At 39.2% G+C, this 20,296-nt stretch overlaps 1 protein-coding gene across 2 annotated transcripts in view; it reads left to right on the top strand.

Annotated features, from left to right (window-relative positions):
• The first annotated feature begins 4,858 nt into the window (after positions 1 to 4,858).
• THSD7A (thrombospondin type 1 domain containing 7A) overlaps positions 4,859 to 20,296 on the top strand; it is a 439,132-nt gene continuing 423,694 nt past the window's right edge. For both annotated transcript variants that reach the window (XM_044246118.1, XM_044246117.1), the window contains exon 1: positions 4,859 to 5,214. In XM_044246118.1, the coding sequence (XP_044102053.1) occupies positions 5,043 to 5,214 (172 nt within the window). In that variant the 5' untranslated portion in view covers positions 4,859 to 5,042. The remainder of the gene's footprint in view (positions 5,215 to 20,296) is intronic.

Here is a 20,296-nt window from a genome sequence, read left to right as displayed (position 1 = left end):
CTTTCATGATGTTTTTGTTCTGGCCTGTCCCTTCCTTCACTGTCTGCCTTGATAATTCAGGTGTTTCAGTTTCTGTCAGTGATCTTCCAGGCTTCTAGGAACCACTGGTTTGCACTGCCCTTTCAGTTCTTGGCAGGGTGTCAAATTCCATCTCCTTGAAGTGTTCTATAAATTAATATACTCCTTCTTATCCTATCTTAAGTTCTGGCCTCTCATCAGATATTTTCAAAATCTAGGCCCGTGAACATTCTTTTGGCTCCTACCAGTACATGCTGACTAATTCTTGTAGCTTCTTTTATAATCTTAACAGGCCCAGCATATTCTGTGGTGACTTAATGTAACCCTAGTGAGTTATCAGCCTCCAGACTAGAAGAGGGGGTAGAGCCCAGAACAAGGAAGTCTTGCAGGGAAGATGATGTGCTCGCTTTTCATGGGGGGGAAGGGGAGAGGGTTCCGGTTGGAAAAGCTTTGGGAACTCAGAGGAGTCTGGAGACAAAGATTTTGAGACATCCATCCCCGACAGACCCCTCCCCCTCATCAGGTTTTAGGTGTTCTCAAGCAGAAAACCCTGATCTCAGCGTAACAAACTTGCCTATTTATCAGTCATCTTTGCAGTTGTCAGCTCTTAACTGTTAAATTTCCAGTTTGAACTTTGGCTTTTTTTCTACTCTACTGCAACAGGAGACAGGAGTCTCTCTTTAAGGACTCTTGACTTTCATGTTTAGTTTTCAGTAGTTTGTTTAAGGCCAGTACCTTTTAATGATCTGTAGGACATCAGCCCAACTGGTGATAACTAGTCAATTCTATTGCTTTAAATATGTTGTTCCTCATCCTCGGTCCTAAATCAGGACTCAGCTGGTATCAAAAGATTGGGATCATTCCCTGCATATTTTCAGACCACAAAGCTAGAACTCAACCACAAGAGGAAGTTTGGAAAGAACCCAAATACATGGAGACTAAATAGCATCCTTCTAAAGAATGAATGGGTCAACCGGGAAATTAAAGAAGAATTGAAAAAAATCATGGAAACAAATGATAATGAAAACACAATGGTTCAAAATCTGTGGGACGCAACAAAGGCAGTCCTGAGAGGAAAATATAAATATGTTGTTCCTCTGTACTTTTCAAATGCCTGAATCACTGTATTGGCCAGGTTGTTCTCTACAGAAATATCTTCTTAAGTCACTCACTGGTGAATTTTTTTTTAACAATTTGGGTACTACCTTGTGTCCAGGACTATTGATGTTCACACATGGCGTAGGATGGGATCCTGAGAAGGATGCGAACCAAATTTTGTACATTGTCCACCTGATATTCAAAACAAAGGTTATCACTATTTGTGGCATATCCATATTGTTTCCAAACAGGTTTAGTTCTGAGTAAAATAGAGAAACTATGGGACTAATTATCTTTCTGTAAAACTAGATGAAATTTAGAATCTGCCTCCCTCCACCACACAAACCAGCAAAAACCAATCAGCCAAGCAACAAGTGAAATAAAAGAGGTTATGAAGAAAAGGTGAATGCTAGGGTAAGCATTGGTAAAGAAAGCAAAATCTGTGGCTCCTTATTACAAAGATCAAAAGTGAAACGGTGGGTGTGGCAAAGAGGGAATTGAAAGAAGCCCAAAATTAATTTTGTCTACCCCAAATCTTGGTCTAGTATGACACCTAGAGGCCACAGGAACAGAATTCCTTTGGGTGATTTTTTTTTTTTTTTAATATGGCAAGATGCGTTTATATAGAAAAAATTATTTAAAGTTTTTATTTCACAGTGGATACTCCTAGATACTTCCCTGTAACCCCCGATCGGTGAGCAGTTTCGTGAATATTCCTTCATTTACATGTGTAGATATGTATTCATCCTCACTCTCTCGAGTTTGGAAATGGCAACAGAAATAATAAAGACAGACGAAAGGACACCACTTGAGGGGGGATAGGTTCAGCATTGTCTCATTTCTAAACATTAAAAAAATATGCTTTTCATTTTTCATCCACTGGTTTGGAAAACTTTTGTAGCCCTGGCTCATTAATACTTGAATGGTTCTTCATGAAAAATGATGAACGAGTTACTTCATGGCAGGCTGTACAGATGGTCAATTTAATCTGCATCCCTGAGACTTCTCGTGACTAAATTTTGACATCATGTCATTAAACATTTGTGTATTATTTATAACATATTCTAGAAAACAAAGATTGCTATGTCTTGCTATGTTTTGCCGTCCATCAGTTTTATTCATAGGGTTTATCCAACTGGACACGATAGCTCTCACGAAGGAACATGTATCTGAATATATATTTCACATTTGTCTCCTCGGAGACCCATATTTTTTTGTCCTCAAGTGCAATAATGGCATTGTTACAGAACAGATATGTGGCATTTGTGGAGACAAATGCTTGTGTGACTCAGTTTCTGTAACCTTGTCCAGAGATGTCTTTACCGCTAACTGATGGGGCACATGTATGTGTTTGTGTGTGACTCTTAAGCCTCGTATAAATTGAAATTAGAGGAGGAAACAAATTGTTGGCTATTTTCCAACACCACTGCAGAACACTCACCCTAGTCGTGTATTTTAAATTGCAGTAAATTTTTGACTTCGAAGTGGTTCCTGGCTCTTAATACATAATGCTTGAACTTGTAGCTATAATGTTTAAACTCTTGACCAGATGAGTAATTACTATACAATCATGGTTGAATATAAACATCAGACTCTTAAATTTTCTTTTGACAGTAAGCTATTAAGTATAGCATCTGATGGCTTCTTGAAGGGCTAATTACCCTGCACATTAAATTGTGCTAACTTGACTCTTTAGATTCTCTGTCTTCTGTTATATAATGAGTTTCTACTTGGTGAATTGGTTTGGGACTCCCTAAGAATGCTTAAATTGGGCTGTTATGAACACAGCACTTCAGTTTGAAATCTTCCTTGCGCTGGAGTTCGAGGGTTTCAGGGCAAACCGGAAAGGTCCTGACAGAAGCTGAGAAAGAAACACAGCCAGGATAGGAAAGCAGTGCTGTTGCGGAGGGATCCTTAGGAGTTTGCCCTAAAAGGACAGAACTGAGGAAACCATGGCAGGTTCTATGTTCTTCTTTGGTCTAACTGTTGAAACACATGCTCCTTTAGGGAACCATGCATTTGTTAAGATCAGGCTTCCTTTATATGCCTTATCAATCTGTAATCTTTTCATTGTTTCCCCCCCCCCCCTTTTTTTAAACCAGCAAAGGAATAGTAATCCACACTAGTTTATCTCTCTTAATCACAGACTCACAGAGCTAGGGCTCTCTGAGCTTTTAATTCCCTCTTAGAGGCCTAACAGAGTGGAAAGTAAACAAAGACCAAATTTGCAACCTTAAACATTGCTAATTTCCTCTGATGTCAGAATACTTAAACAGGCAGGACCTGGGAATTATTTGATCAAACCTGCTTTTAATCTAATGCATGCAGAAGGGCTGTGTCTGGAATGATCTGCAAAAAGGCAGACGTCCCCAGAGAGCTTTATGGAAGGTTTCCTCTTTCAGAAACGGTAGCTTCCTCATTTTAAGCTCTTGAGTTGGCTGTGCTGTTGGAGTAAAGTCATGAAGAGTAGTTTTCCTGCTTTGTAAATTTTATTTGGCCAAGTATTGCTGACCGGATGTGGATAGTTTTCTTTGGCTTTCTGTTTGCTGACTTTTTAATTGGCTACATGCCTTATTATTTTAGCTTCACTAGAAAATGAATTAATAAAAGGTTATTATTGAGAGAACGAGAGAAAGGGCAAAGCATTATCTGATTTCTCACACATTCTTTTATTGTGTATGGTTTAAGAAAGTAAAAACACAAAGAACAAAAGACCCCTAAACATTAGATTATTTAGATTCTGAAAGGCATTTTTCTACAGCAGGAGTTCAGAGAAATTAGTGTCCAGGATTTTTAAGTAAAGAGTGTACTAATTTGGAGATATCCAATTAATGAAAACTCATTTTCCTCTTTAATTTTACTCACAACTGTGTGGGTATTTAAAGGAGCAGATTTTTTTTTTTTTTTTTTTACAGAAGTAGATAAAGAGACAGCACTTTTATTTACTGCGTGTTTGAAATAAAATTCTATGGTTAGTTTTTGTAAAATTTTATCCACCTAACTAGCTAATAAAGTCCTATTTCAATTTTAAAGACCTTAAAATACAATGTACTTCGATTTGTCCCAGTAGGATCCGTACTGTGCGTATTTCTATTGAGAACAGATTATGTTAAAAAGAAACCCAACATTTAGGAAAGTGTTCAAATGCATTTCAACAGCAAGTAAACAACTCCGCTCTTCTATGTTTTTCACAACCTGATCATAAATACTGCTCCCCACATAAAGTCATTCAGAAGCCATCGCTTAAAAATAAATGATAAACACTGATGCTTTGTGTAAATACACACTAAGAACAGCATGCCTCTAGATCCAGCGCGTGACTCCTTGGATGACGATGAATTTCAATGCCTGTTATTTGTCATGCCGAAGCCTGTCGGGTGATGATTCTTTTTATTGGTGTATCCTTCCAAACATATTTCATCGCACCATGTGCAAGGGAGTTCTTTGGGCGGGCGTGTTGGATCGAGGTGCCCCCTCTCCCCTCCGCTCCTTCCTTTCTTGCCCTGGCGCTCTCGCCCGCCTCCTGCCTCCAGCCCCCTTCGCTCCTTTTCGGCTCACGCCCCCCTCCTCTCCCTCCAGCTGGCGACGGCAGGGTTGCGCTGCCTCCCAGACCTCGAGGACCTGCTCAGTCAGCTGGGGCCCCCTGCGGACGGCTGCCTCCCTCTCCGCTAGGACCTGCCACTCTGCGCGGAATGGCAGCCGCAGCAGCATCCCCGCCAGCAGCGGCGGCGGCGGCTGCAGCCACGGCCACCGCGGACGCTATTGTTCCCTGGTGTTAAACGCGCTTTCCCTCCTTTTCATCTGAAACGAACAATAGCAGGAAAGAGCTTTGCTTTCTGGACTCCTTGGGAAGACGGTGTGAGGGCAAAGAGAAATTCCCTGCCAACCGCGTTCCGGATCCGGACCCTGGAGCGGCTGCGGGCGGCATGGGGCTGCCAGCGAGGCGCTCTGCGTCCCGGAGCCCGGGCGCTGCGGGCCCGCGCCGGGGGGTCCTGCAGCTGCCGCCGCTGCTCCTGCTGCTGCTGCTGCGCCCGGGAGCCTGCGGGGCTGCGGCTCAGGGCGAGGCGGAGGCGCCCACCTTGTATCTGTGGAAGACGGGTAAGTGGGACAGAGTTCGCCCTTCTTCGCAGCTTCGCGTCCGGGTCCGTGTTACAAAACTGCTGGGCTTCAGGAGGGACCCCGGCGCCCCTTGAGAGCCTGGGTGTCCTGGGACCTTAAGGGGAAAAGTATGATTACTAGGAAGCAAATTAGGTCATGTCCGATGCTATTAGGAAAGAAAAACCTAACAATTGAGAGGCATTAGTGAGTCACCGGAATGATATTTCTCTCGCAGCTCTGTGGTTAATGAGGACAACCAACACCGCACTTTCATAACGAAGTGCATTTTTGACCTCTGGATTTTTTTTCTACTAGGAGTTTCTTGAATATATTTCCAGCAAAGAGTGGGCACACAGCTTAGAGCCGGTCTTTATTCTGTCTTGCAGTTTGCTCAATGCCATGATATATGTGGGTATGGAATTGAATTTGTTAAGTATAGCTTTGTGATATGTAGGACACGTGGAAACAAGCCAAGCCAGGGTAGTTCTAACAGTTAAAGGCGAATGGGGCTCCACTGAGCACGAGGAGAGGGTGTAAAGACCACTTCTTAACGAGTGAATTGCGGGATTTTTTTTCAAAGTGCACAATTGTAAGGATGTTTAGGTTTAAACTTTTCCTGCCTTGAGAATTGTTCTGCTTTGTTTCCAACCAACTAACAAAAGCAGCAACTAATAGTGCCTCTGAACCTCCAGGCAAAGTGCTGACTAGAGGTTCTGGTGGGACAGTGACAGGCAGGAAAACAATACCAAGTGAGGAATTACTCCCTTTTCTCCAATGGCTCTTCTCCAACCCCCCCCCACCCCCACAAAGGATGAGGAGAATTCTTCAGCAGACCTGAAACTTGACATGTTCATAGGAATGAAGTAAGAAGAATTATTCCTGTTGCTTAGGGGTAAGGATATATTAAGAGTTTCTTGGCAATGCCTAAACATTAAGAGAAGGCTGCAATAGAAGGGAGAGAAAAGATGTATTTGTAATGGGATTGCAAACAAGTTACAGAATGGATCTCTTTCCTGGCTTCAACTGTCTGTAGCCCCCTGCTGCAGACAGATTATAGTTTGCTCTACAATTACATTGATATTCTGAAATTTTAAAGAAGTAGCATCTATCTGGCAACTTAGCAGCTTGAACAGCAATTTATTACAAGCCAAAGTACCTAATTTGTCTCCAGATGTTGCAAGAAAAATCACACACACTTTTAGAAAAGCCATTTGGAATGTTAGCATTAGCCATTCTTGTTAACACTTGGAGTTTAAATATTAGTTGATTGGTGGATGCAGATGAAATCATATTAATTTGTTTCAGCTTAAAACAAAGAGTTGAAGACCTGCTCCGATTTAGCTAAACCCATGATCTTACTTTTCAAAAGCTTGGTCATAACAACAAGCAGTAATCAAACTATAATTTACCATTAAATGGTATTATTTGAATGCTTGCTAAGAGCTTCTTAGGTAAGTGTTGGGAGAAATAGTACTTGGCTTGGTTGAAATTTGTGCTATTAAAGTAAGAAAAGCCAAGCAGTAATTCAGATCAAAAAAGAGTCTAGGCAGCATTCACTGTGCAGCATCTGAGGTGCCAATATATGTCAACATAAATGTCATGGTGGGAACACAAGCCAATAAACTGTTTAAAATAGTGGAAAACTCTCAGAAGCAAGGGTATGGAGACCTTGGTTCTGGTGCCAGTTCCAGCTCTTGCTAGCTTTAGGAATGTTGGCAGTTCACTTAACTTTTGACCCCTAGTTTTCTCAGCAGCATATAAATGTGATGATACTTTCTTCAGACTATTCACAGTATTATGAAGATTGAATGAGTGAGTTATGAGAAAGTGATCTGTACATTTCAAAGTCATGTGCGTGTGCAAATATTAACTAGCATGGTGAGGATGATAATGACAGTCCTCTGATGGTGGTCCTTGGTTTGGTGGAAAAAAATGAAATAAGTTGGAGAGAAAAATAATGATCTCTTTATTTTTTTTTTCCGGGGGTAAAGGAAAATATCTTTATTTGTATAAAGAGATTGAGAGTTGTTATCAGAAGAACAAGGGAATATTTAAAGGAGAGGGATATACTGGAAATGAAAATGTAGAGATGAAGGAATCATAAGTGTGTATCACTTGATGAAAATAAAGAGTCAGGAAGAGAATTGGGAGAGAAAATGAGGTGAGACCATCCAGGATGTCTGTTTCAGTGGAATACACTTGGTCTTCGTACAGCAGATTATAGGGAGTCACACTACTGGTCAGATCATTGAATTGCAGGGATGTAGTAAAAGGTTTACTGGAAGAGGAGCTAGAGTTCCTAGACAGGAACTCTAACACTGTGTCTATCGCTGACAAACTACAGAGCATTGGCAAAGTCATTTAATGTCTTTGGTTCTTCGTTTCAGATTTTGTAATATTCATTGGTTAGAAAAGATGATATCTAAGGGCCTTTCATTGATGTTTGATATGTATGTATACATCTGCACATGCCTACACCATAAATACACATATGCATATGTATATATAATTTATTAACCAGTGTGTATTCATGTAATATATATGTATATGATACATAAGGTCTATAATACATGATATGTGATATCTGATGTAGAGAATATGAAAATTTAAAGTGTATATTACATGAAAGTTTTTTCAAGTCAACTCAAAACAAGGAGTTATGAGGACTCATTGTGTGCGTTACAGGAAGTCAGTGAGGTAGAGGCTGCCTAGGATATTGTCATCCCTTCCTTCAAGAAATTCACAACTGGGGACGCCTGGGTGGCTCAGTTGGTTAAGCGGCTGCCTTTGGCTCAGGTCATGATCCCAGCGTCCTGGGATCAAGTCTCACATCGGGCTCCTTGGTCGGCAGAGAGCCTGCTTCTCGCTCTGCCTTTGCCTGCCACTCTGTCTGCCTGTGCTTGCTCTCTCTCCCTCTCTCTCTCTGACAAATAAATAAATAAAATCTTAAAAAAAAAAAAAGAAAGAAATTCACAACTGAACAATACTGTAAATACCCAACAATTACAACCTGGTGTACCATACTCGTGAACAAAACACTAGGGCAACAAGGGATATCATGTAGCTGATAAAGGGGGTTGTGAAGAGTTTTAAAGAGGAGTTAATGTTGACTGGGGTTTTGAAGGGCGAGAGCTGAATTTTTTTTCTCTGGGAGGCATGGAGGTACACTGCAAGCAGAAGGAAGAGAGAAAATGAAAATGAAAGGCACAACAACATTCTTAGGTTTTCAAAGTACTGCAATTCAGGTCTAGGGTCTTTGGGAATGAATGGGTATAATGCCAATTTGATGGGTTGGGAAAGATTGTAAGAAAACCTTTAAACTTTGGTAAAGAGTCTGGAGCTTAACCTCTAAGCAAGTGGAAGCTGTTGGAAGCTTTGTGCAGAGGATTGACAAATTCTTTGTCCAGGATGGAGAGAGAAGTGAAGAGGCTGGGAGGTCGGTAAGGAGAGGGACTGAGAGGCAAAGGGGAATAGATGTGAAGAGTGAGTAGAGGCAGGCTGGGGGTCATACTACAGAAAGAATTATTCTGCTTTAGGGTGTAGGGAGCTCTTCGCCAAGGAGAGGAGGAACTCATCCCATGAAGATCTCCATCATATCTGCACCCAGTTACTTAAAACCAAGAATGTGAAAGATGAGCAGGTTTCCTGGGGTTAGAGAAGAATATCAATTTAATTTAGCTATGCTAAACTTGAGGTAGGAATCCATTCAGATGAATAAATCTAATGGGAAAACTAGTGATTGGATGGGTTGCTTAGGAGAAAGAGGCTGAAAGTATAGGCTTGGAACTGAGCATCATAGTTGGAGGGATCCTTAAAAGAAGAAAAATACTGAAAAGAAGGGCCAGGATACTTCACAGAGAATATTGAAATTGAAAGGGCCACTGCTAGGGGGAGACGAGTGGAAGAGTCAGAGAAGGTATGGTCAGAAAAGGTCTGAGTGAAGTGGCAATATGCGCTAATGGAACATGTTTTATGAAGGGGATGGTGGCAAAAAGTGAAACACTTCTGAAAGACTGGAAAGGAATTAAGAAATATTTCAGAAATGATCAAGTAAAAGGGAGAATTGATAAGATACCTAACAGTGTTTTGGGAAAGGATGTTTTAACTGGATTGGTGGAGCTATAAACCTATTTGAATAATAAACAAGGTAATGGAAGATGTATAATAATTGATAAAGTGAAATAACTCAGGGATATTTAAATCAGCACTCTACTGTTTTTTAATAGTTAAAGCCCCAGAATATCAGATATCTAAAATATTTATTAAAATATGAAAGTTAAATGTTTTAACACTTCTTTGTCACATTTATTTGAAAGGTAACTTGTCTTTGTGTGAATAGTTGAAAAACTTATTTCATACACCCAGAGGTAAAGCACTTATTATTGGAAGATAGTTACTGATAAGTGCTTTTTATTCTTTAATATTCTAGAGTATGGAATTTTTTCAGTAATAATTATGGCTAATAATATTCACCTGGCAATTCTAAATTGAGATTATCAATGCATTGAATAAAATGTGATTGACTAACAGGAGTAGGACAGAAAATAGTGAATACCTCCACTTCTATCAATTTCTGTCACAGACATATTTTCAGAAAGGTCTTAATGAAGTAATTGAATTTATTATTTTTAATTGATGTATAGTTGATGTATAGTGTTACATTAGTTTCAGATATATAATATAGTGATTTGACAGATTTATACATTAAGCTATGCTCACCACAAGTGTAGCTACCATCTGTACCATACGCCATTACGATACCATTGACTATACTTCCCATGTGTACCTTTTATTCTTGTGATGTTTTCATTCCAGAACTAGAAGCTTGTATCTCCCACTCTCCTTCACCATTTTGTCCATACATTTACCCCCTCCCTTCTGGCAACCATCATTTTGTTCTCTGTATTTACAGGTATTTATGTTTTTGCTTATTCACTTGTTTTGTTTTTTTAGATTTCACATATAAGTGAAATCATAGGGTATTTGTCTTTCTCTATCTGACTTATTTCACTTAGCATATTACCTTCTAGGTCCATCCATGTTTTGGCTTATGGCAAGATCTCATCCTTTTTTTGGCTCAGTAATATTCCATTATGTGTGTGTCTATATACACACACATATTACTTACACATCTACACACACCTTCTTTATTTATAGACACTTGAGTTGCTTCCATCTTTTGGGTATTGTAAATAATGCTGCAGTAAAAACAGGGATTCCTATCTGATTTAATGTTACTGTATTCTTTGGGTAAAGACCCAGTAGTGGAGTTGCCAGATCATATGGTAGTTCTATTTTTAATTTTTTGAAGAATCTCCATACTATTTTCCACAGTAGCTACACCAATTTAGATTTCCACCAGCAGTGCATAAGGGTTCCTTTTTATCTCCCTTCTCACTACTACTTATTTTTTCTTGTCTTTTTGATTCTGTCCAATCTGTCAGGTATAAAATGGCATCTCATTGTAGTTTTGATTTGCATTTCCTTGATGATTAGTGGTTTTGAGCATCTTTTCATGTCTGTTTGCCATCTTGATAAGTCTTTGGAAAAATCTTTATTCAGATTGTCTGCCCATTTCAATCAGTTATTTGTGGGTTTTTGGTGTTGAGTTATGTAAGTTCTTTATGTATTTTGGTTGTTAACTTCTTATCAGATGTATCATTTGCAAATATCTTCTGTGATTCAAAGGTTGGCTTTTCATTTTGCTGATGATTTCCTTCACTATGCAAAAGATTTTAACTTTGGTATAGTCCCAAATTGAGTTAATTTTTATAACAGAGAAATTACATTGAAATGCAAGAAGTAAGTATACATTAGCCCTTGTTCAGAATTCAGGGGATTAGGATATTTATAGTTGTGTGTTTTTCCTCAAGGAGATTACTTCTCACATTAATCACTTTTGAAGTAAGTTCATCCAATACAAGGCAATACTTTAAATCACTGTGTCCTTTACATGGTTAATTGTATGTAAAATAATCCCTTACTTCTTCAATATAAAATAAAAATATGTGTTATCCTTTTATTTTCTTTCATGTACTTGTCCCAATATAAAATATTCTGTAATGCATATGAAAATATATTAATCCTAATCCTACCATTCATTAAATAAGAAAGTAGAGAGGGATGTCATTCCAGGTAGTAGTAACATGAGGGTTGCATTATCCTAATAAGTGTTCTTTACTTCAGTTGTACTTAATTTGGAATGTAGTTTGCTCATTAAATGAAAGATAGGGATGGAGCAGAGTGGACAGTATGGGCATCAGTGTCAACCCAGAGTCACATGGATCACAGTGTTGTATTTTATCAATTTATCAAATTAGTTCATCTCCCTGAATCTTTTTCTTTCATCTCTAATATGGATAAATAATATGTATTATATAGAGGTTTTCTGAGTTTTAATTAAATATGGTAGCATATGGAATGTTCTAGTGCAGTGTTTGATATATATGGGAACTTCGGTAAATGACAGTTTTTATTATTGCTGTTATTCTGTTGTGTAATACAATGGTTATTTAATTATAATGACTGGAGCAAGTCCAGTAATGTGCTTTCTTGAAATCATTTTTTTTTGGGTAAATACAATAGAAATTACAAATTGATACATTTATAATGCTAGATACTCCAGCAAATTATAAGGGAGGCAGCATTGGGGAATGGAAAGAACACAAACTTTGGAATCAGAAACTGTTGTTTAAATCTGCCTCTACCTAACTGGTCAACTTAAACTCTGATTTTGTTTTTTCACCTTAAAATGGTGACAGAAATTCTGAAGTGTGAAGCCATTTGCAAAGTTTTAACAGGTAGGATATAGAAAGTGTCTAGTACACTGTCCTAAATATAGTAGATATTCAGAAAATGTTATCCTCCCATTCTTTTATCTTTCCTGCCCTAAAAATGACATAACAAGCAGGAATTTTATAGATTCAACACATTTATCTGTCTTTTCCAACCAAGGGGCTCCATGAAAAACAAATAAAACAAGTCCAGGAAGAGAAGTTGTTTTATAACAGTCTCATCTTTCTTATTAGTTTGACACTTAAATGTAGACAGCATGGACCAAAGACCATAAAAATAGTTTGAGCAGCAAGTTCATAGTGAATTATATAAATAGAATTTTTATACTTTATTTTGTGCTGTATTTCAGGGGATTTCTCAAGAATCTGAAATTTTAGGTTCTTGAAATTGTCTTGTCAGCAGTGCCTTCCAAATTAAATGTTTCATAGAATTGTTTTTATGCAATTTTTGATTTTACATATTAGATGATTATTTAAATATACTTTTAAAAACTACTGTGTAAATCATGTTCCCCTGTCCTTCTTTCTTAGCATATATAACACAGGGTTCAAAATTTATTAAGAGCATATTATTTGCATCAAAAAATGAAACACGCAAGTGGTTTTTTGAAGCTTTAATATCTTAACAGACTGTGGTAACTCAGGTCACTCGTTATGCAAATTATAGTTAGCAACCTGGTTTGCAAAATAAGAGAAGCCCCAATCAGGGCTGAGGTTGAGTGCTATGGAATATAGCACATACTCAGATTCTTCCCTGCCTATGACTACAATATAAAAAACCAACCTGGATGAGATGCTGACATTCTAACTAGATTATTGGGGAAGCATGGTGTGCTTGAGCTCCTTTTCTAAGGAAATGAAACCTCTTAACTTCTCATGTAAGTCAGATTGGTGACAGTGCACACTGAGTTGTCTCTGGGAAGAGGAGAGCAAAGGCCTCTGTCTGGTAAATATATAGAACAGGCTCTCTTAGAATTTCAAGAGAGCCTTGGAATTCATAGAAAATCACATTAGAATGGTCCTTAATGAAAGAAAGACTGGGGAAGTGGCATCTGGAAAATATCACAAGAACATCATAGAGTGTGAGTTAGAGGTGCCAATGAGTCATAAGGTAGAGATTTTTTTTCCATTTTCTTAAAAATCAGCACTTTATATTTGACACTTTAGAATTCATTGAAATGATGAAAAATAAAGGAATTTGCATTTAATCCTAGGGTACACAAGCAATAAGAAAAACAATATTTAGGGGAAGTGATAGAACAATTAAAAACATGTTAGGAAAAAACAGAGGCAACATGGCAGGACTGAAAACAGTGACACTAAAAAAAAATAATCCATCTACTGCTTCTGATATATAACTGGATCTAACCAAAAGGATGTCCTTTCAACTTCCAGAAGCGCTCTTGAGCTAATTGATATTTTGCATAGTCTACCAGGTAAAATCATAATCTCTAGGGTATCATTTTTGCTGTACCAAAGTTATGCTATGAGGAAATAAGTGAAATAAGGAGATATGGGGGAAAGGCACAAATGTGCTTCTTTATATAGACAGTAATTTTCAAATGTCCATATATGTGGGTAATATTGGAGAGGGGCCTCTATAAAGGCTGTCAGAGAGAGAGAGTCCATATAGAACTTCCTGAGTGATGCATGGCTATAAAGGCATGGGGAGGATGTAAGACCTAAGAGAGAGCAGCACAGCAAGGGAAGAAAGGTGAAAACAGGCAAATCATCTTTTAAGAATTAGTTTTAATAGGCATGACTTTTTAACAGTTGTAGGTCTATAAAAAATTAAGCACAAAGCACAGCGTTGCCATGTATCTCTCATTCTTCCTCCCATTTCTCCCTAATACTGACATCTTGCATCAGTGTGGCACATGTGTATCATTGATGAGCTGCTATTGATACACTGTTGTACTTAAAATCCATAGTTTATATTAGGCTTCAACTACTCTCATACATTCTATGGTTTTGGACAATTACACAAAGGTATATATGCACTAGTATGTGTATCTGCCATCACAGTATTATACAGAGTAGTTTCACAGCCCTAAAAATCCTCTGTGCTTCACCTATTTGTCCCTCACCCCATTCCTTGGTCCTCCCAAATCTGGTAACCTCTCATCTTTTTACCTTATGTCTCCATGCTTGTTCTGTTTTTGGAACCTCCTATAGTTGGAACCATATAGTATGTAGCCTTTTCTTCCACTTAATAATTGTGCATTTAAGTTTCTTCTGTGTCTTTTCATGGCTTGTAATCTCATTTCTTTTTATCAGTGAATAATATACTGATTGATGGACATAACAAAGTTGGTTTATCCATTTACATATTGAAGGACATCTCGGTTGCTTCCAAGATGTAAACATCTGTGTGCCGGTTTTTGTGTGGATATGTTTTTGCCTCCGTTGTGTAAATTCCAAGGAGTGCAGTTGCTGGATCATATGGTAAAGAGAATGTTTAATTTTGTGAGGAAACCATCTTTCAGAGCGGCTGTACCATTTGCATTCCCACCACGAATGAAGGAGAGTGGCTGTTGCTCTAGGTCTCTGCTGGTGATGTCGGTATTTTGAATTCTAGCCATTTTAACGCGTGTAGTTGTATCTCACTGTTGTTTGTGTTTCCTTCTCTCTGATGACCTATGATGTTGAACATCATCTTTTCATCTGCTTGTCATCTGTATGTTTTCTCCGATAAGGGATCCGCAGTCTTTCCACCCGAGTCGCAGCAAGCGCAGGCAGAACCCTCAGGTGACAGTTCACAGCCTCAGTCTAACCTGTGCTGCATGTGTTCCACTACTTGTTGCCCTGATGAAAGGATTCCTACTAAAAACAAGTATTTTATGAAGAGAAAGTACACATGGAAATGGAGTAGATAGCCATACATGAAGATGGGTCTACACTTTGTCTTTTGTTCCACCTAGAGGGGAACACCTTGGGACCAAGTTTGGAAGTGATAACAGTCTCTTGAAGAGGAAGACAATGGTACGATATATTCAAGGTTCAGTGGAGCCGGCCAGCTTGTGAGATTTTCAGGTGCGCTCTACATGTGCAGGGTCTCTGGCTGACTTGGGTCTAGTGAAGCATGTAGTTGCATATCTGCTTTTCCTTGCTCTTCCCTGGAGGCTAGCGGAAAATTGACGTGCAGTATCCTCCTGAACTTCTGGGAAATGGTCCAGGTCTCATATTCTGAATTCCTGCTAAGTTGACCAAGTTGTCAAGGCAGCCTCCTGTTTATTAGCTTGCTCCCCCAAACCGTTCCACCGACACAGTGTTGAGTACCCCCAGGATGGGAGGAATAGAAGAGTGGCTCAAAAGTGGTAGTGTGTGTGTGTGCATAAATACAGTATACTGCCCAGGTAGTTAACCTAGCACTCTCTAGAGAGCTTGATGGAAAATTAATTTCCCAAGCAAATGTATGGAGCATGGGCATTGATTGTGGGACCCATGGGCATTAGTGGGACTCATTTAACTCATGGTGTATGGTGAATGCAGGACTTTCTAATTGTGCCACACTGTCTGGATAAAAAGTTATCCCTTGGGTTGTAATAGCGGTAGCAATAACAGCACATACTGAGCATTATAGATGGGAGTGTTTGCTGTAAGAATGGCATCAAACACTTATATTGCCTCTGGTTGCTGATTATTTTTCTTTTTTCTCTCAAATTTGTGTTGTACTATTTAAAGATGATTTTTGTTTACTCTCTACAAACCAGAGAGCGTAACTATGCACGTCAGAGGGGTCAGTTACTTCCCCGTGATGGTGAATGAGATTAGTTGAATTGAAGCCATAGCTTGAAATGGAAGAAGTACTGGTTGCTAAGTAGTATAACATTTATGCACATTTGTGTGTGTAATAAATAAATGAAATGTTCCAAAATGAACTTGTGAGCCACATATGAATCTCGACCTCATTTTGTAATTTATTGAGAGTGTGAACTCTAATCTCGATGTCTTTCGTCCCTCAGCCTTGCCGTACATATAATATTAGTTATCTCCTGCTCACGTGATTTTCAAGGGATCTGGAGACAAAACTGCAGAGTCCTTCGATGGTGTCTGGCTGGTGTCAGTACTCAGTAGATGCCATCTTTTACTGTAGGTGTGAACCGCGAACGCCTTCTCGCAGAGCTGGTTTGTCTCTGGATCTGAGTCTTTTTTTCTCTTCATTTTCAGTCTTCTTCCTTGGATCCACACACGCATATCAAGCTTCTCGGTATCCGGCATCATTCTCCTTGCCCCTGCTGTCAGGACCAGCTCATAGTCACCAAGCACTCAGCTCTGCTGCCTGCAGAGTTGTTCAAAGTCTAGTTTTAAGATACAGAGACATTTTTGCCTCAGTGTTTTATTTTTACTTGTGATTGTGCATATTTTTGCCATGCAGGAAGTGCAGGAGGTGTGACTCTTTAAGTGGGTCTGTGCATCCCAAAATTCCTTTGTGTGGAAACACCTGAGATTATTCTTGGCAAGACTTCCTTGTTCTGTGATGGTGTGAGTGAGAGGGTGTAGGAAGTGTACAGTGAGTGCTGAGGTATCCTCTCTCACAGTCCTCTTTCCTCTCCCAAAGTACATATGCCGGGGTGTGTGTGTGTGAGACTGATGTATATGCTCTGCATATGTATATGCATAGATGTAAATATCCTACTTATACAACTCCAGATTTCAGGATCCTCTGTAAGAAACTAAAATGTTTCTCAGCTTGGAGGAGTGCTATTCAACTCTCCTATGCCCATTACAACCTGTTTTAAGTGTACAGTTTCTAAAGTTTGTGTATAATGTGTGAGCTTCTGACAGGATTGCAATAATGATTCGGTGCATCATTCCAGGCGTACTCATGCAGACACATGCATCCATGCCTAGATGCATAAATAGCTGCGGCGGAGCACGCACGTGCCGGTGGCACAGTCCTGCATGGCTGAATGACTGCACAGGACTTCATAACGTGCCCGGCACTATGGACGTTATTAGACTACCTCACATGTTATAGGCATGCCAAAGTGGCGATGTTTAAAAAATGTGCACAATTAGGGAGACTTTTCGCTAAATATTAATTATAAATAAAGTTATGTTAACATTTTATTTTGGAAAATTTAATTTCAAACTTTATGTGCATCAAGATCTCACTCATATAAAATGCCTTTTAATATTTAAGTCCTTGTATTACCTTCCACCAATTTGCAACTTCAGTTTAAGATCCTTTTATGTCTAACTGTCTTCCTGTGTTTGCCACTTTGGTGCCTAAACAATATCCTCAAACTGCAGTGCCTGCACAAATTTCCAAGAAGTACTTTTCTTCTAAGAGCATCTGTGTGCCAGCATATCTGCGAACATCATTTTTATAAAATACTCATTGTGGATTGTTTACATTGATTATACTGTCATTAAGGCAGGGCTGGTAAGAGACCCAGATGGAATAATGGTATGAACTGTTGTTTTTTTCTATATATGTGGGTTCAGTGTATTGGATGTGGTTTCAACTTATAGTATTTTCAACTTAGGATAGATTTTTTGAGGTGTAACCCCATCATAAAGGGAGGAAGATCTTTATATACATGTGTTTGTGCATAGATTATGCACACTTATGTAAGCCATATATTTTGAACTGTCGGTATTTATTATATATAATGTATATATTTTTTTCCTGTGGGAAATGTAGTTCACTCAGAGCCACTCCGTCATTGCCACGTCAGGGACTCCAGTCACAGAGTTAGTTACTTTTTTCTTCATGTTTGTGACGATCAATTCACTTATGCAAAACTCCAAGCCCTTAGTGCTTTTTTTGCCACCAAACTTGGTGCTGGGGAGTAAATGTGAATATCACACGGACCCCACTCCTGAAGTTCTCTGTCACGTGTAAATAAGTAATTCTTTCTAGGTAATGTATTGCAAAAATAAGAAACATAAATATATATATGTAACAGAGAAAGGGATTAGTATTTTGCAGAAGGAGCCTGGAAAGGGAAGATTTTCTAAAACATGAGTTTGACAAATAAACAGCTTACAGAATGAATGGACAAAGGCTGTAGCGAGGTGGAATTCTAGACTGAGTGGAGCTGGTATGAAGAAAATAAATGGAATGTGGTTCAGAGTCAGTAAGAAGTTCTGAGGCATAGAAAACTGGGGATGAGGTAGGATAGGAAGAAGGGTGTGTGTATGGAGAGCCTATAGGAGCCCATAGGAGAACAGCACTGACTGGGACACAGCAAGGAGCCTGGCTTTTGTTTGACGTATGAAATCTAGGAGCCCAAGTCTGTTTAGTTGGATAAAATGCTGCAACATATTCGCAAATGTTAAGTCATATGCGAACTGATAAATTTTAGAAGATTGTTAGTTTTGTAAATGAATTATTATAATTCTTGAAAATTTTCTATTAGAAAGCTGTCTTTAGGTAATGATAATTAAACAGAATTATTTCAAAGGTAGAGTTTCCTTTCAGGTGTGTACATATAAGGGTGAGTTGATGTATTTTTTTTTTCTCTACTGTTTTGATTAGACCAATGTGTGAAGAAGTAAACCTTACATCTGTGTAGTATGTCTCTGGCAGGGTGAGTGACAGAGAACGTGCATGACTGAAGTGGACGAGGCAGGGTGTAGAGGCTGGTTGTGCTCACTCTTCTTTACGTAGGTTTGGCTCACCAAAGACGCAACACCACTCCTTTGCCCTTCTCTGGGGCTGTTTTTGCCGTCATTTAGAGACGGGATTCACTTTTTGAAAAATGTCGTTAGGGACAACCCTCTGGACCACATAGAATATCCAGTGAGTCACAATCGGATTGTGGGGCCCTAGTTTACAGCCTTTCCTTTGGCAATCCTTCGAGGTTTCCCAAAAGCTGATGCTTAAATAGAGGGGTGGAAAATATTAAAAAGATACTTTTTTGAGGTTTAGAGAATGACTGCATGAGAAAATATGGAATGCCAAAATGAAACGGAAGTTTCTGAACAGTCCTGTTTCCGGACAACATTGACATTTCCCTCCACTTCCTCCATGCTGTTCTTTGCTAGTTCTCCTTAGTTAAGGGGCCTTGTGGAATGAGCACAGCCAGCAGAGAGAGGCATCTGCTGCCCTGGGCTGGTGCAGGTAATCACAGAAATGCAGCAGAAGATCATAGGGCTCAATTGCTCTATAAAACAGCTTCTGACAGTTTGCAGGGGTGACTACACATCTCTAATGGGGGAGTCATCAAAATGGATCTGGATTTATGGAATCAAATAATCCATAAGGAAAGCTTTGACTGTTGCTAAGATCCATTTCACTTCCTCTCTCTCACTGCAAGATGTAATGTAACTTCTTCAGTTCCCTTGGTTTGTTTGTTTTTTTTTTCAATTTATTTATTTTCAGAAAAACAGTATTCATTATTTTTCACCACGCCCAGTGCTCCATGCAAGCCGTGCCCTCTATAATACCCACCACCTGGTACCCCAACCTCCCACCCCTCCGCCACCTCAAACCCCTCAGATTGTTTTTCAGAGTCCATAGTCTCTCATGGTTCGGGAATTTGGGTAAATTGGAAGGGGAGGTGAACCCTTGGTTTGTTTTATAAAAGGATGGGCTTGGAACTGCTTCCGCTGTGAAAATTCCACAAGAAGAACATACATGGTATGAAGTGGTCATGGTGGGTTTTCCAACTTGGTTGACCAAGCACTGCGGCACCATGAACATCATGATGTCTCAGAGCATGATGGGAGTTCTCAGAGATTTCAAGAACATTCTTTAAGTAATATTCTGTCCTGATTGAGTCATCCAGAAGCTAAATTAATTTAATGAAAAATGTGGAAATTAGAGGAGTGATTCTTGCACTCTCTCGTTGTAAGTAAGATTAAGCTTTGTTGGCCGTATGCTGAATATTGGAATTGCTATCACAGAGCCATGTGTTTAGCGGCTTGATTGGTTTTAAGACTTGTGTGTCCATCATCACAGTCAATTCAGAACATTCTCATTACCCCCAGAATATTCCGAACCCCATAGTCTCTCACACTTGAATTCTCCAATTCTTCCCTATCAGGCCTAGTCCTAGGCAGCTACTGATCTACTTACGGTCTCTCCAGATTAGCCTATTCTGGACATTCCTTGAAAATGGAATGAAACCTTGTTTGGTTTTTTGTTACTGGTTCATTTTACTTAGCATGTTTTCAGGGTTCATCTGTGTGGTATTGTGTGTCAGTATTTCCTTTCCTTTTACTGGTGAATAATATTCCATTTTGTAGATATGCCACATTTTATTCATCACTTGATGGATATTTGGAGTGTTTCCTCTCTTTTGGCTATAATGTGTAATGCTGCTGTGAATACTCAT

The sequence above is a fragment of the Neovison vison genome, chromosome 4, assembly GCF_020171115.1.
Source record: "Neovison vison isolate M4711 chromosome 4, ASM_NN_V1, whole genome shotgun sequence".
Classification (NCBI taxonomy): Eukaryota; Metazoa; Chordata; class Mammalia; order Carnivora; family Mustelidae; genus Neogale; species Neogale vison.
Note: the sequence above shows the minus strand (reverse complement) of the source record. Positions and strands in the feature narration are given on the sequence as shown.